A 14,453-nucleotide genomic window follows, 5' to 3' on the forward strand; every position below is an offset into this window, starting at 1 on the left:
TTATGTTGGAACCTCCCGTCTACGAAGATGTTCATTTGAATTCTCGTTCGAAAATTTCAATTTTATTTAAGATTAAAAATATGAGATAATATTTATGTATATGTAATAAATTTATATATTCGATGAAAAGAAAGGAGTATTACATGTGAAGGGCATTTTGCGTCTCTATGAAGTATATAAGAATCTGCTCTTCTTTTCTTTTCTAGTGCTTTTATACATGATATGCTCATGTGACCTTGTTGTATGATTCATGTGACCCTAAAGTTACCAATTCTATCAATATCTATTGCACTCTAAGTTTTCCAATCTAGGTGGTCCCTTTTTCAAATTCTTTTAAATTTTATATGTATGAAAAAATTAGAAGGGGAGGGGAGGTATCACCTAAGTGTCGATATTTATTTCAATTACCAAAATTGGGAAATTTAACTATTAAGAATCTTAAAATAAACCCTAAGTATATAAATGGACAAGAAAACTTATAGCTATTCGAAGATGATCGATCATATTTGATATAGATGAGAATAGTAGAGATGAAGATAAAATAAGAAAATATTGTTTGAGATGTGGTATGGTTATGTCTAAAGTCGGCCTTCAGACACTCGAATTCGTAATTACAAAATTGCGATGATTTTCATAAATAGAAAATTACGGTGACTGAAAATGTTCAATTAGAACGAGATAGATTTTAAATCACGTTAAATAAAAAGGAAAAAAAAGGTTAAAAGCCCTACAACCTATTAAAATTCTAAACCAAGTAGAAAAATAGGACATAGTAGTAAAGAAATCCATAAGGAAGCTAAACAAATTAACTTCTTCTTTTTCCGATTTCATATTTGATGGCTGGTATCTATATTAGAATTTGACTAAATTTGAATTCGCGTTAGAAAATTCACATCAAGGGGTAAAACGTTCCTTAACAAAAATAATTATGAAATCAAGAGGACTCACCAAAACCTCTAATTACGAATGAAGAGTAATTACCATTCACTACAATCCGATTATACAAATTAGTTGCAAGCCTATAACTAAGGCCTTGTCAGTCTAAGCAAGTATTTACGCTTGTTAGTTAGAAGATAGAAACCTCTAGCGCTAATTACTACTCTTTCCATTTCATTCGAAATAAGTGAATTGTTAAGGCAATATATTCATTAAAAAAAGTTTAAAATATCATTTTTTATTTTTACCCTTTTATTTATTCTTAAGCTATTCTTGAAAATATAAATTATTCAAAGTAAAATTATAAATATGAGCAATTAACTCTTTTGAAATTATCACTTAGAAGATATAAATGAGGGGGAAAATGGGAAAAAAATTCAATAATTTTCTTGAACTTTGATCAATTCACTTATTTTGAATTATGAAAAAAGACTCAATAACTCACTTATTTTAAAATGAAGGGAGTACATTAAACTCTTCTAATAATTATTAAAGCAGTATTTCCTCGTCTCAAATTATTTGTAATATTAATAATAATTATTTTTAAAGACTACAAACACCTCAATAAAATAAATTTTAATGAGGAATGATTATATGATTTTAAGACATAGATAAAAATAAAATAGTTGAAATTTATTTTTAATTAATTATTTGCTTTTCAAGAGACACATAAAAGAGAAGACAAGTAAGGTTTGCTCAATGGTTGAGCACATTCACCATCCTGCCGAATGATAAATGAAAATATAATTGATCATTTTTCAAAAATAAAAATAAAAAATACTTTATATATAATTTGAGATAGAGCGAGTAGTCAAAAAAGTATTGAAAATATTCATGAACTTGGTGTAAATTATTAGTTTTGTTCTTAAACTATTCACAATATTAAAAATATCCAGACTAACTAAACTTAAATATATCACCGACACACTCTTGATTTACCAGATGACATATCAAGTGGTTTTAAACTTTTGTAAGAGCATAAGACTCTTAATAAAAAATCGATAAAAATATTGAAAATACCCTTAAACTTGGCAAGAGGTGTATTTCACTCCGATTGCACTAATATAAATGTATTTAAATTTAATTAATCAAATTTAAAAAATATTTTTAAAATTATCAGTAACTTAAAAATGAAACGAATAATCTGTGTTGAGTTTAACCGTATTTTCAATATTCTCGCATTTCATAATCCTGTTTTCCCAAGCCCAATGTGAAAATGTCATACAAATTCTTGAATTTTCCAACAATAGTAATAAATGATATGCCTTAAAACTTACTACTCCCTCCTTCTATCCCTAATTACTTGTTTACTTTTTCTTTTATATTTATTCCTAATTACTTGTCTATTTCGATAAATCAAGAAATGACAAAATAATTTTACCTATTATATCCTCAATTAGTTACTTTGAAAATAGTACAATTTCTTGAAAATCTTAAATTTTTAATCCATTCATTTCATAATTAATAGGGATAAAGTGGTAAACTCACTATGTCAATAATTGTTTTATTTGTAGGTGTGTCAATTCAAAAGTGGACAAATAATTAGGGAGAAAGAGTGTACTAAATAATCAATAAATACTGCAAAGGATGTACATTGGTTTGGTGCTTCTGATTATACCTTACTCTGACTGCAATTCATGACGATTATTTTAAATAGTTCATCATTAGTAGGTAAAAAATAATAAAAGAAGCTATAAGATTTGCTGGATAAATAAATTAAATAAAGTCTATAAGAATGTGAAAATTGCCAGAGAATGGACCCCTACACATCATGTGGGTTATAAAAGTAATAATAATGATCTAAAATTAAAATTAAAATTTAAAACTTCCCTCTTTTCTTCCACGTTGTCTCCTGCAACTAAAACTTGGAAAACACACAAAACATAACGAACAAAATTCAAGATTCTTTAAAGTTTAATGAACTTTCAAGTTTATGTATATATTATTGTTAATATTATCCTTGAATTGATTAACATAAAGTATATATAACCTTGTTGTCTTTCATTAAAGGTTACTTCTTCTTACCTTTGAAAACACATTTATACAAATAATCGATCGGATTTAGATAATTGTTTACTTTTTTAATTTGATATACGTTGATTATACATAAAATTATATATGAATAGCTCACTACTTCTAGTTTAATGATTGAATGTGCAATTATACATTTATATTAATTGTTCGAAAATAAATGTAAATAATACTATATCAATTGATAAAGATTCAAGACTAAGTCAGGTAAATCAAGCGGGGCCTTTATATGAATCTGATAATCTTTCTCTCAAGAGTTAGACTCAGGTGTCATATCTTTACATGATATCAGAGATAAGTTCATTTTTGTTTGGGCTCCCGACCTACACTTAGTTGCTCTTCTAGGTGTGAAGGGGTATTAGAGTGGACCAAAGTCTCACATTAATTGAAAAATTAATTGGCGATCTGCTTATATAGATTTGAATAATTTTTTTGTAAGTTATCTTTTAGAATTGAGTTGACAGAAAAATGAACGAAAACGAATCGATTCATATCGATCGCTACATTGAATAATTGACAATTAGCTAGTTAGGGGAATATAGAATATTGTCCAACAGTACTACTACACATGACATTTCACACTTTTTTTCATCAAAAAAGTCTAGGCCTTCGTATTATGTGGTTTGCTCATGTTTGCAACAAATAAAGTAATAATAATATAATTTCTATAAATTCATATATTATAGTAAGAATATATATTAACTAATCATATTTATGCAATGCATTAATTGATTTGTATAAATATTGGGTAAAACTTTTTTCTTTTCCTTACTAATTAGCTTCATTTTGGTCACTACCAATCGTATTTTTTAACATGTCCTCTATTTTTTGTTATTTTACCTAGCTATAGTTTACTATTACATGTCACATACACTCGTTAAAAGTAATTAATATTCCCAAACAAAAAAGAAAAAGAAAAAGTAGAAGTAGGAAAATTGTTTTAAAATAAGGAGTGGTTGAGCTTGTAATTGATGCCCTAAAGGTCAAACATAAATTGACATGTCCAAAAATTTTGGCTTTAAAAGTTTCTTATTATATCTATATATGATATTAAGAGATTAAAGCCAAATTCTTTGGCTAAAATTCAGACTTTTGTTGATCTAATTTCACTAAAAATTGAACAAGTTAAATTATGATCCGCATTTTCGGTTAATCCATCATTTTTCACGATTTTAACCCCATACATCATTACTAGGGCCTATGGACGCCTACGTTTCTGTTTCACCAAACTTAACTGGAAAAAAAAAGGATAATTTCACAAACCTCCTTTAAGGTTTCACCTTTTAACATAAGTATTTTTTTTTTATGATTTTGAATATTACACATCCTTTCTTTATTTCGTATTTGATGTAATGAAACTATTTCAGAGCAAAAAATACACAAATATGTCTCTTATTGTCAAGTTCCTTTTTTTTTTTTCCTTCTATTTTCTGTGATAAAACTAACCTACTTTATCTTTGGTATTTTACCGAATACATGAATTTAGCGTGCCATAAACTTTTCTACAATTTTTTAATGCTAATCTAATGAAACGAAGGAATCTTAGACAATAGTTTAAAAGTTCTTATGCGTTATTTAATTTAATTTTGTGTTTATGTTTTTGTGGTAAAAGTTTATTGGAAGAAATTGGATATCAAACAACATCCATAAAATGAGAAATATATATTTATTTATGAAAAAAAAAACAATTGTTTCATTTGTACGTTTCTTCTTTCATAACGATTTTCATGTCTTTGTTTTTGGGCTTACGTTTGGTATCTAATGATATTGAATTGCTTTTTTCTTTTTCATATTAAAGATTTGGTTTTGGATTATGATTTTTGCAAATTGTTCAAATTCAAATACATATAAATACAATTTAAAGAATTTGATAGGCTTAGTGAATTAAATACATTCAATTCTAGAATATTTTTGAAAACGTAGTTTTGTATCACAATATAAAGAAAAAAAAAACATAGAATGTATCCATACTATTGCAAAGTCGTGGATTTTTTGGTGATCGATAATTACTCTCAACTCTCCTGATTAGTGCATACTCCACTAGGTATAGGGAGGGAGTCTTTAACAAGTTGTATTACTGATCGATGACTTGATTTTGAAAATATCCTTGCATTTTTTATTGTATTCGCTTCAATGCTCCTGAATCGTAGATTAATGAGTGAAACGATGAAAAAATTGGGGAAAACTGAAAAGTTACACAAATAAAAAAAAAATGAAAAAACGATGGAAGTTATAAAAAAAAGAAAAGAAGAAGGGAGATTACCTGGATTGATTTTGGACAATTAGGAGGTTGATTCAAAATTTGAATTGTGAATCAGTTGAGAGGTTTATGGACAATTAGGAGGTTATGAATAGATTTGTATAAAAGGGATAATGAGATTCTACACGATCCATACAAATAGGTGGATCCCACATTACCTTTTTTTTAAACAGTACCCATTTTCTATAATTAACTAAAATTATAGCCATGTAGCATAATTATCTACTTTTAGTGTTAGTTTAATTATATAATTTTCCCTGTTAAAGGCAAAACTAAACAAGGAGAAGCTGACAGAATCCAGGTGTAACACTAATCTAGGGGTAACTCGACAAGTAAATATATATGTTTATCAAATTATTAAAAAAAAATTATTTCTTTAATTGTAAAGATATACTCCATTATGGAGAGAAATTTGCAGGACAGAGATTAGAAATTAAAGAAAGTGATAAAAAGTCAAGATGGCAAAAGAAATGGATCCAACACAGCATGTGGTTATAATGACCCACCCCTACCCCCACCCCCTCTCTTTTACCACCCTGTCACTGCAAATCAAACTTGGAATACACACCAACACGTGGTGCAGTGATAGGACAACTTCATTCGTAATTAAAAATTTTGAGTTTGAATTATGAATATTGAGAAAAATTTGTTAGAAGAGTCCACTCTGAATGGGGCATGTAATATGCAATTGGAATTTAGTTAGGAGTCCAATGTATATTTCGAACACCAAATATGGAAAAAAAAAAAAAAAAAAACGTGGAACACACACAAAACGAAAAAAGAAAAAGAACACAACGAACAAAATTCAAGATTCTTCCAGAGCAGCTTTAAAGTTTAATATGGCCCTTCAATTTGTAATCTTGATCATTAGTAACTTTATCCTTAAAACTAATTAACATAAAGTAGTAATTATCTTTTCACTAAGTAAACCTCGTTAAAAAGTAAATTTGTTTCTTAAAAAGCTAAATCTCCTTCCTACCCACCTCCATTTGACGTGTCAAACGCCTATTGATCAAGATTAAAGAAGAAAAAACATGAAAGGAAAAATGAATCGATACACATTCCTACATTGAAATATTGTCACATAACCATCGTTACATTTTGGAAATTGGAAACCAGTCATAGCATCTGTCTTCGAGTGGGTACTCTGTGGTGAGCACTTTGTGATACTCATGTGCAATAGATCTCAAACCACACGAAAAATGTAAATTGCATATGATTTTTCCTATCTTTTATGTGAAATTCATTTTCATTTTTTTTTAAACTTCAACTTCCAATAATTTTTTCTCTATGTGGTTTGCGTTTGAAGTTTGAACTATTAGGAAAAACTTAAACCTTAAGGGTGAAAACTACGATTGCTTCATATAATTACTGTGTTTTGAATAAATTATTTATATATATTAAATAAATTGTTAATATTAGTAACTCCGCCTTTGGGTGGGTGGTAGGGAAAACAAACTGTTTTGTGGTTGGTCAACAATATAATATATCACATGGTACAACAAAAAAATTAAATGGACACTTGTGGTTTGTGAAAAGGAGTTTGGAGTAAACAGTAATATATAGTTTGGGATTTAATGATTTGATTTGGTTTAGGACGAGTGCAAATCATGATAGATGCAAAACAGTTATGGTTTAATTATCTTAAATCAGATTACTGATTTGTTTTTTTGTTTTTTTATAAAATGAAAGAGGTGTCCCACCATCACCATGGACATTGGATGAATGACCAAAAATGGGAGAGTTGGTGGGAAACTAGGAATAGGGGTTGGTTGCTTTATAAAACTATATAGTAAGTTTTATTTTAAAGCCATTATATTACTTTGTCTTAGAGCTAAGGTAGTGTGTGGGGATTAGACGCTGTTTGTTTGGTGAAATGATGATCACTCTACCTCAAATCAACTCACTTTTTTTTTTTTGGCTTTGAGACTTTTCAAGTATGACAAAAATATCAAATTTAGAATTTAAAATTAATAAATTGTAGTTTTTTCACTTGACATATCTATAGATATTGAATGAGTTTGATTGAATTTACTACGTCTAGTTTAGATTTACCATCACCACGCACAAGTGACGTCATTTCACACTTATTTTTTCCTTGCTTTAGTTTACTAGAGGGGGTTACAGAAAAGAAAATAGAGGAGGAGTGGAGGTGGGAAAGAATATAGGGATAATTACCGATATATACCGTTCAACCAACTAATTTATCTGATCGAAATATAATAAGTGTATATATTGTGTATATTATATGTACAATATATGTATATTTTAATATAAAGTATACACTACTTATACACTATACATATTTTATAAGCTAGTCGGAATAAAGTTGCAGCATCCTCTAACAGGACAGCCTTTGGTTTATAGACGTAAAATGTGCTTAAAGCTCAGACTCAAGGTCCCTCATCATACCTTGCTGATAAGAGGTTTAAGTGTTTACTAGTGGCCACTCAACCCGACACGTGGAAGCGAAAAACAATCTGCCAAGTAAAGCAATGCCAGATAGCAAAAACAATCTAAATGTGACGATGCATTTCAGCAATCATGAAATTCACATAATATATACTCTTAAGAACAAATTATGTATGAAAGAATGCACAGCATTCCAGATATGGAGATGTAAAGAGTGAGATAATACTACTAATCCCTATACAGTAAAATTGTTATCAAACTAACCTTGAGATTTCCATTCTCAAGAACCTATACTAAAACACAAAAAAAGGGGTTATGATCAAGGTGGGAAGATGCTGTAAAAGATGTTACATGTAAGCAAAAGGGAAATCTAAGTTTCTCTACAACTATTCATCCTTGTGATAATTTTCTATGATGTCGGAAAAACCTATCGCCCATAAACTATTGATCGACTGATATAAGTTTATATTAGATGAGTGATCATCCATGTAAAATAGAAGCATTTCTTGATATTATGACTTACTATAGATCCAGTTGAGAAAATGTCGGATGGTGATTGACTAACGTCTTCTCATCATCATCGTCAAAATCAAGTTCATCTTCTCCATAATCCATTTCAACAATGATTCTGTCTTCAAGGTTCTCTTGGGGTTCAGATGACTTGACTTGTAAATATTGTTGAGTTGCTGGAGAAGTACTATCCAAGCCAATGATTTGCATCTCTGATTCTATCAGTGCTTCCATTTGAGCCCGCGCCTTATCTCTTGGATAGGTGCAATAGAGGAAAGAGTAAATAACACAACATAGTGCCATTGGAGTTCCTATGGAAGTGAAAAGCGCTTGTGCCAAAGCTTTAGCATTTTCTCTGTCTGTGGAAATACTTTCAGTACCTTCAGTAACTGGTTTATAACCATAAACATTCTGAGCCAGTAGTCCAACGACAGGGGGAGCAAAAGACGATAATACAGATTCAAATGATCGGTCCAGAGCATATATACTGGTTCTTGACTTCTCAGGCACGATCTCTGCGAAAATTGGACTGCTGGCACTTCAGCATAATATGAAATGGACATTGAATATTGAAAATGCACATTACGGCTGACTAACAAATACTAAAAGCAGAGAAATGGACAATAGAAGTCTTGTAAGAAGATCATTACTTGTTTGTCGCCGGAGCATTCCAAGATATGCAGAACCCTGTAATAAACAGGACTAGACCATGCACGAATGCTGCAGAAGGATTATCAGGCAAAGCCAGCAGAAGGATCGCTGTTAGGGGGATTGCTGATGCTGAGCTTATTTGAGCCAGAATTATCCTGCCACAATTAGGTAGACGCTGGGATAACATGTCTCCCATCCTGCCTCCAAAGAGTCCGCCAATTGAACTGCCTACCACAAACAAGCCAATAAGAACACCAGTCTTCTCATGGGAAAGTCCAGTAAGCTCTAACCACATTGGCGCAAAGGACAAAGCTGACCAAGGAAAAGAACCAGTAACACCCTGAGCTACAATAATCTGGAAGGATCGAATATTTATTACCGATTTGGCTTCTTGAATGAGTCCTTGCACTTCTGACTTAAAGGATTTACCAGGACCTTCATTAGTAGCTTTCAGATGGCCATCAGGGAAGTGAGGATCATTTGCAAATAAGCGAACCAAAATACCAATGATAATGCTGACGATCCCAACTAGATGAAATGCCAGCCTCCAGCCAGGAATTCCCAAAAAAGTAATGGGTGCTATCATTAAGGAAAACAATCCACCAATAATCGAACCAATATTGCTAGTAAGCTGTAGCCATCCAAATGCCATCCCACGTTTGTCATCATCAGTCGAGTCAGCTACAAGAGATTGAATAGCAGGTGCAACAATGGCAAGGCCTATCCCATTTAAAGCTCTTGATACTGCCACCTTATCAAGCAAACGTGCATAACTTTAGAGAAGCCGTTGTTCACAAACGACCCAAACATTCTACTTTGTACTATATGAAATTTCACTGAAATTTTTAACTTTTTATCTCAACTTATATACAAGTATATTTGATAGTAGTAAGAAGACAGTAAGATAATGATTGAAAAGTTAATGTCAAACATTTTGAACGAATGTGATTGAATTGTGAATCAGGTGATAGTGTAGTAAGGTGACAATATCACATAATTTTTTACACTGGGTATGTTGTTGTAAATTAGACTGATATATCCTGTCATTGCCACAGATACGACTTCTACAAGGCTAAAAGTACCCTGACGCGAATTATAAATAAACTTTATGCTATGATTAGACTACCATACACGCGTTCCATAATTCTTATCTAATAATGAGAATATTGGGCCAATAGTCTCAATATAATCTTATATGGTGTGATATAGTCCGTTTTGGACCAATCCCGTAGGTTCCTACACCTCTATGTGGGTTCTTTTTCTTTTCAACTTCCGATGTGGGGATTAGTTCTCACACCCAACGGAGAAGTCATTGGATATTGCTGGTAGCGACTTGCAATAACTGGCTCCAGGTAGAGGCTGCAATGATGAGGGGCTGAGGGAAGCAAGTACAGAAAAGGGTGACAGAGGCAGTGATCACTTCAAATTGACTGTCCATCAGTGGCAAACTAGGCAAAGAGATTGTTTTTCCCTCCACTAAATAAGGGAAAAGGACAAATATACCCCCGAAAAGGATAAATGGTATGCAGATACCCTCCTATAGACATTGAAATTTTTGAGTTTCAACGAGTCTACACTCCGACAAGCCTTGAAGCAGGGGGCATTTGTAGACATTGAAATTTTGCGGACTCTACAAGACGTGTTCAATTCGAATTGGGACTCTAGAAGATGTGTTCAGTTTCAATTAGAATTCTTGGAGGCTAATCAACCCTAAACCCTAGTTTATGCCTATATAAAGGGTACTAAATTCCCTTAAAAGGCATCTCAAAATATCCCATAAACTCTTGGATATTTTTAAAGATTAAGATCTCGAGTATTCCACAAAAGTCATGGAATATTCATAGAGGTCAAATCCAAATCATCCTAGTTCGAAAAATACGCCACTAACGGCCCTCGAATCATGGATAAATCTTAGGAGAGTAGAATCAAGGGAGGAACAGAATTGTACCCGCAATCTTGATGAATAAAATTATGTTTCTTCATATAATTTATTTTCTGTCACTTTAAAATTTGTTGCAAACACCTCCGTCATACTTTTGGGACATTGATGCCCCTGTCGTCAAAAAACTAGAGCATATATATCATTTATACTAACGGACATACACATGTCATAATCTTATCCACAAATCTGACATTTATTAAAGGGAGAAGGGACGGATTTACCCCCAAACTTTAATAAATGGAGTATTTTCAACATTGTGATCGGTGGAGGGGTGGTATAGAGCTCTATGAATTTGGAAGGATTAGGGTTTGGATGTGATCTGTTGTTGTTTGTGGGTTTGTGTAAATGCTCGTGGGAGGGGATCTAGGGTTTCTCTCGAGCTTGGTGGTGGTGGCGTTCATGGCGATTTTTGGACCAGTGTCAGGTTTTATGGTTAGACGGAACTGGAGGCGTTCGGTGGCGAGGAGGGAGGAGATCAAGAGGTTGTTGGTTTTGGCTTCGGAGGAGGCAGCTAGGGTTGAGCTACAAGCCGCTGAGGAATATGGGTATGATTATGGGTATAGGTGTGAGTCGCTGAAGGAGAAGGATGAGGTGTTTGTTGAAACACCGGCATCATCAGCACCACCACCAACAATTTCTACATCATATTCTGGGTCTTTTAATTAGGATTCCTTTTAGAGGAAATTGGGTGGGTATTGGGTTATGGGTTAAAAAAAAGGGTCAAACGGGTAGTTCAATAGGATTAAGACACGTGTAAGAAATTAGGGGTCCGTTAGTGAGAGGGGTATATGTGTACCTATAATTGGACGGCAGGGGCTTATGTGGACGGAAAGTATAACAGAGGGCATATACGTACCATTTATTAAAGTTCGGGGGTAAATCCGTCCCTTCTCCCTTTATTAAATATCGGATCGACGGATAAGATTGTGCCACGTGTCCCTATTTAGTCTTCCGTTAGAGTGAAGGGCATATATGCTCTAGTTTTTGGACGACAAAGGCACCAATGTCCCAAAAGTATGACGGAGGGTATATGCATACCATTTATGATAGGTTGAGAGTATATTTGTCCTTTCTCCCACTAAATAATGTCCAAATGAGACTGGCATATTCACAATTCTAACTTTAATCCATTTGTTTTCCTAGAATGTAATTCAAATATTTACATCATTAATGCACAACAAATTGAGGGATGGTGGAGAGGTGCCAAACAACAACATATCCAGTGTAATCTATAAAGTGGGGTCTTCGAAATGTACGCAGACCTTACTCCTAATAGAGAAGCTATTTCCGATAGACCATCGGCGGCATGGAGAGGTGCTGCATGCAATTAAAATATAACCCATCCGCCCAGTAATAGAATCAACAAATTGAAAACCTTTAGAAGTCGAAATTTTCGACTTGAAAATCACAATTATCAACAACAACTAGCACTAAAAGGAACAAAAATCCCAAATTACATGGAATTGACAATTTACTATACATTCCCCTAAATTAAACAACAACAGAGATCCAAATTTCATTACAAGAAAAAACCCATAAACCGAGAAATGAGAGTAATTGGTAAGCTGACCTGCGTGAAAGTGGAAGAGAAAGCAACAAGAAAAGTGGCGGCAGCCCAAAGAAAAGCACCATATGCGATTACATGTGCCCGATTGTGTCGAACAGCAAGGTAAGCTGCAAGAGGGTAGCACAGAGACTGAACCATGGATCGGAAAAGCGTGAGTGAGCCCAATCTCGTTGGATCAGCATGTAGTGCTTCACCAACTTCCTTATAGACACCAGGTAACAAAGATTCGTCGGCTCTTTCCATAATTCCAGCTAGATTCACCAGCACAAGTGTCAGCGTTTCTGCCTTCATTTCACTAAGATTTTGATAAACCCCAATTGCAAAATTGATCGAAAGAATGGATTAAACGGTAGCTGACAATTGACAAGTGGGGATGAAGAAACTGAAGACAAAAAATTGCCGCTTGCGAGGAAGAAGGGGGATAAAAGGATTGGCTTTTCACTTGTAGACAAAATTCAGTCACCAATTTTTGGGTCAATTTCATAGTAAAGTCTCAAATATGTTTTGAATTTCAAAGATTAGGAAACATTAGTCCACGATATACCTGGGATATTCTTTTGAATTTTATAAGGGCTATTTCATACGTCAATTTTATTTATCATATTTTTCTTTTCGTATCATTTTTTACTTAAGTTGTAATTTTACGATGTCAATCAAAATTTATATAATTTAATTTTAAATAAATATGTATATTATATAAATTAAAGTGGACTGACAAAATATTATTTTGATTACAATGAACCCATTTTGTTTGGTCGAAGAAGGTGAGAATTTGTCAAATGTTGAGAGAGTCTCTTCAACTTGCTTGCCAAATTTATTGTCCTTGTGGAGCCTACACTAACCGACTTTCCGTTTGATCTCGTTAATTTAAATTCAATATTTTAATCATGGAATATAAATTTATTTAAATTATAATTAATATAATAATGTTAATATTAAATTTAAAATATATATATATATAATTTAAATTTTAGAAACACTTTTACTCAAGTATACAGCTGAAGCCTGAAGGCACAAATACCTAATTTGATGTCATAATTTTAGCTATGTCTTAAATTTATAATATTTTTTTACTTTAGAGTACTAGGCCGTATAATGTTTAAAGTTAGTTTTGCTAAACGTAACTTTAAATGATATGTCTGAAATTTTATCTGATGGATACTTACTAATATTCATTTTATCTCTTCGAGTATGATGTAACAATGAGTCCTTACCGACAAAATATTCATTCCATCTCCTTCATTTCTCCAATTAATGTGGAATAAATTGAAAATGGGAAGTGAAATCGGCTCTTCGTTATTCATTTCAAATCACCCTCGAAAGAAATAAAACCAAAGGAGGAATGCTTAAATCTAGCGATAATTTCAAATGTAAGAATTGACAGAGATAGACGAGATCGCAAGATAAAGAAGGGGAAAGGTGTGAGTTTGGGCTATAAGTCGACATTATTTTGGGCCGAAAGTGCATTTAGAGGTATATGGATCAAAGTTGGACCATTTCAAGGTAGGCCTAACAGCTTCCATCAAAGTGGTTGATCCACTTTTCTTCACTATTTTTGGCTTATGTGGACTCTAGAGCCCAACGAATTGAAACAAGTTCAATATTCGTAATCCAAACCACACTTGTTTTTAATAGAGTAAATTTTAGGTTTAGCAAACATAAAAATCATATTTGTATGCTATAACTATAGTTTGTATAATTGCGCTTCATAGCAAACTTTATGTTTGCTTGGAGCATCATATTTGTATAAATCGTTGGCAGTCTCTCATTTGTATAAATCACTAGCAGCCTCTCGTTTGTATAAATCATTGGTAGCCTCTCAATTCAATTTTATGTGTTTATATATTTGCATAAAATTTGAATTTGTATACAATTGAATCGAAATAAAACACTTGTATATCAAAATCTCCCTTTTTCTCTCACTTTATACAACACAAATTATACATTGTAATTTGTATAATTTGTGTTTGTATAAAGCGAGCAAGAGAGAAAGACAAAAGAAAACTGGGCAAGGAAAAATCTGTTTTTGTATAATTATAAGTGTATTGGACGAAAATATATGTATTTGTATTTGTATAAACAGTTTTCTCTCGCTTTATACAAACACAAATGCATTTTATACATTTGTGTTTGTATAAAGTGAG

General features: G+C 32.4%; 2 protein-coding genes across 4 annotated transcripts in view; one reads left to right on the forward strand and one right to left on the reverse strand.

Moving 5' to 3' along the window:
* LOC125814137 (inactive TPR repeat-containing thioredoxin TTL3-like) overlaps positions 1-14,453 on the forward strand; it is a 172,414-nt gene that overhangs the window by 125,005 nt on the left and 32,956 nt on the right. The window lies entirely within an intron of this gene.
* On the reverse strand, positions 7,889-12,742 carry LOC125814138 (thiamine pathway transporter THI73-like). 3 transcript variants are annotated; one of them, XM_049493590.1, is made up of 3 exons: positions 12,313-12,742; positions 8,800-9,551; positions 7,889-8,678 (listed from the first exon to the last, which is right to left on the reverse strand). In XM_049493590.1, exons 1-3 carry the CDS (start codon positions 12,598-12,600, stop codon positions 8,162-8,164), a joined length of 1,557 nt encoding a protein of 518 aa, XP_049349547.1. In that variant the 5' UTR covers positions 12,601-12,742; the 3' UTR covers positions 7,889-8,161. The 3 variants fall into 3 exon arrangements, with proteins under 3 accessions (XP_049349547.1, XP_049349548.1, XP_049349549.1); XM_049493591.1 differs by having other exon boundaries at positions 8,800-9,544; positions 12,313-12,550; XM_049493592.1 differs by having other exon boundaries at positions 8,536-8,664; positions 12,313-12,654.

The sequence above is a fragment of the Solanum verrucosum genome, unplaced genomic scaffold (assembly GCF_900185275.1).
Source record: "Solanum verrucosum unplaced genomic scaffold, falcon-dt-bn FXZP01000230.1, whole genome shotgun sequence".
Lineage (NCBI taxonomy): Eukaryota > Viridiplantae > Streptophyta > Magnoliopsida > Solanales > Solanaceae > Solanum > Solanum verrucosum.

Bases quoted from the DNA above. Each gene is read 5' to 3' on its own strand.
- LOC125814138 (XM_049493590.1), bottom strand. From the start codon at position 12,600: ATGAAGGCAGAAACGCTGACACTTGTGCTGGTGAATCTAGCTGGAATT. The intron at 9,552-12,312 runs GTCAGCTTACCA...TTGCTTGATAAG, and splicing joins TCTCTTCCACTTTCACGCAG to GTGGCAGTATCAAGAGCTTT. The intron at 8,679-8,799 runs GTAATGATCTTC...AAGTGCCAGCAG, and splicing joins AATGCTCCGGCGACAAACAA to TCCAATTTTCGCAGAGATCG.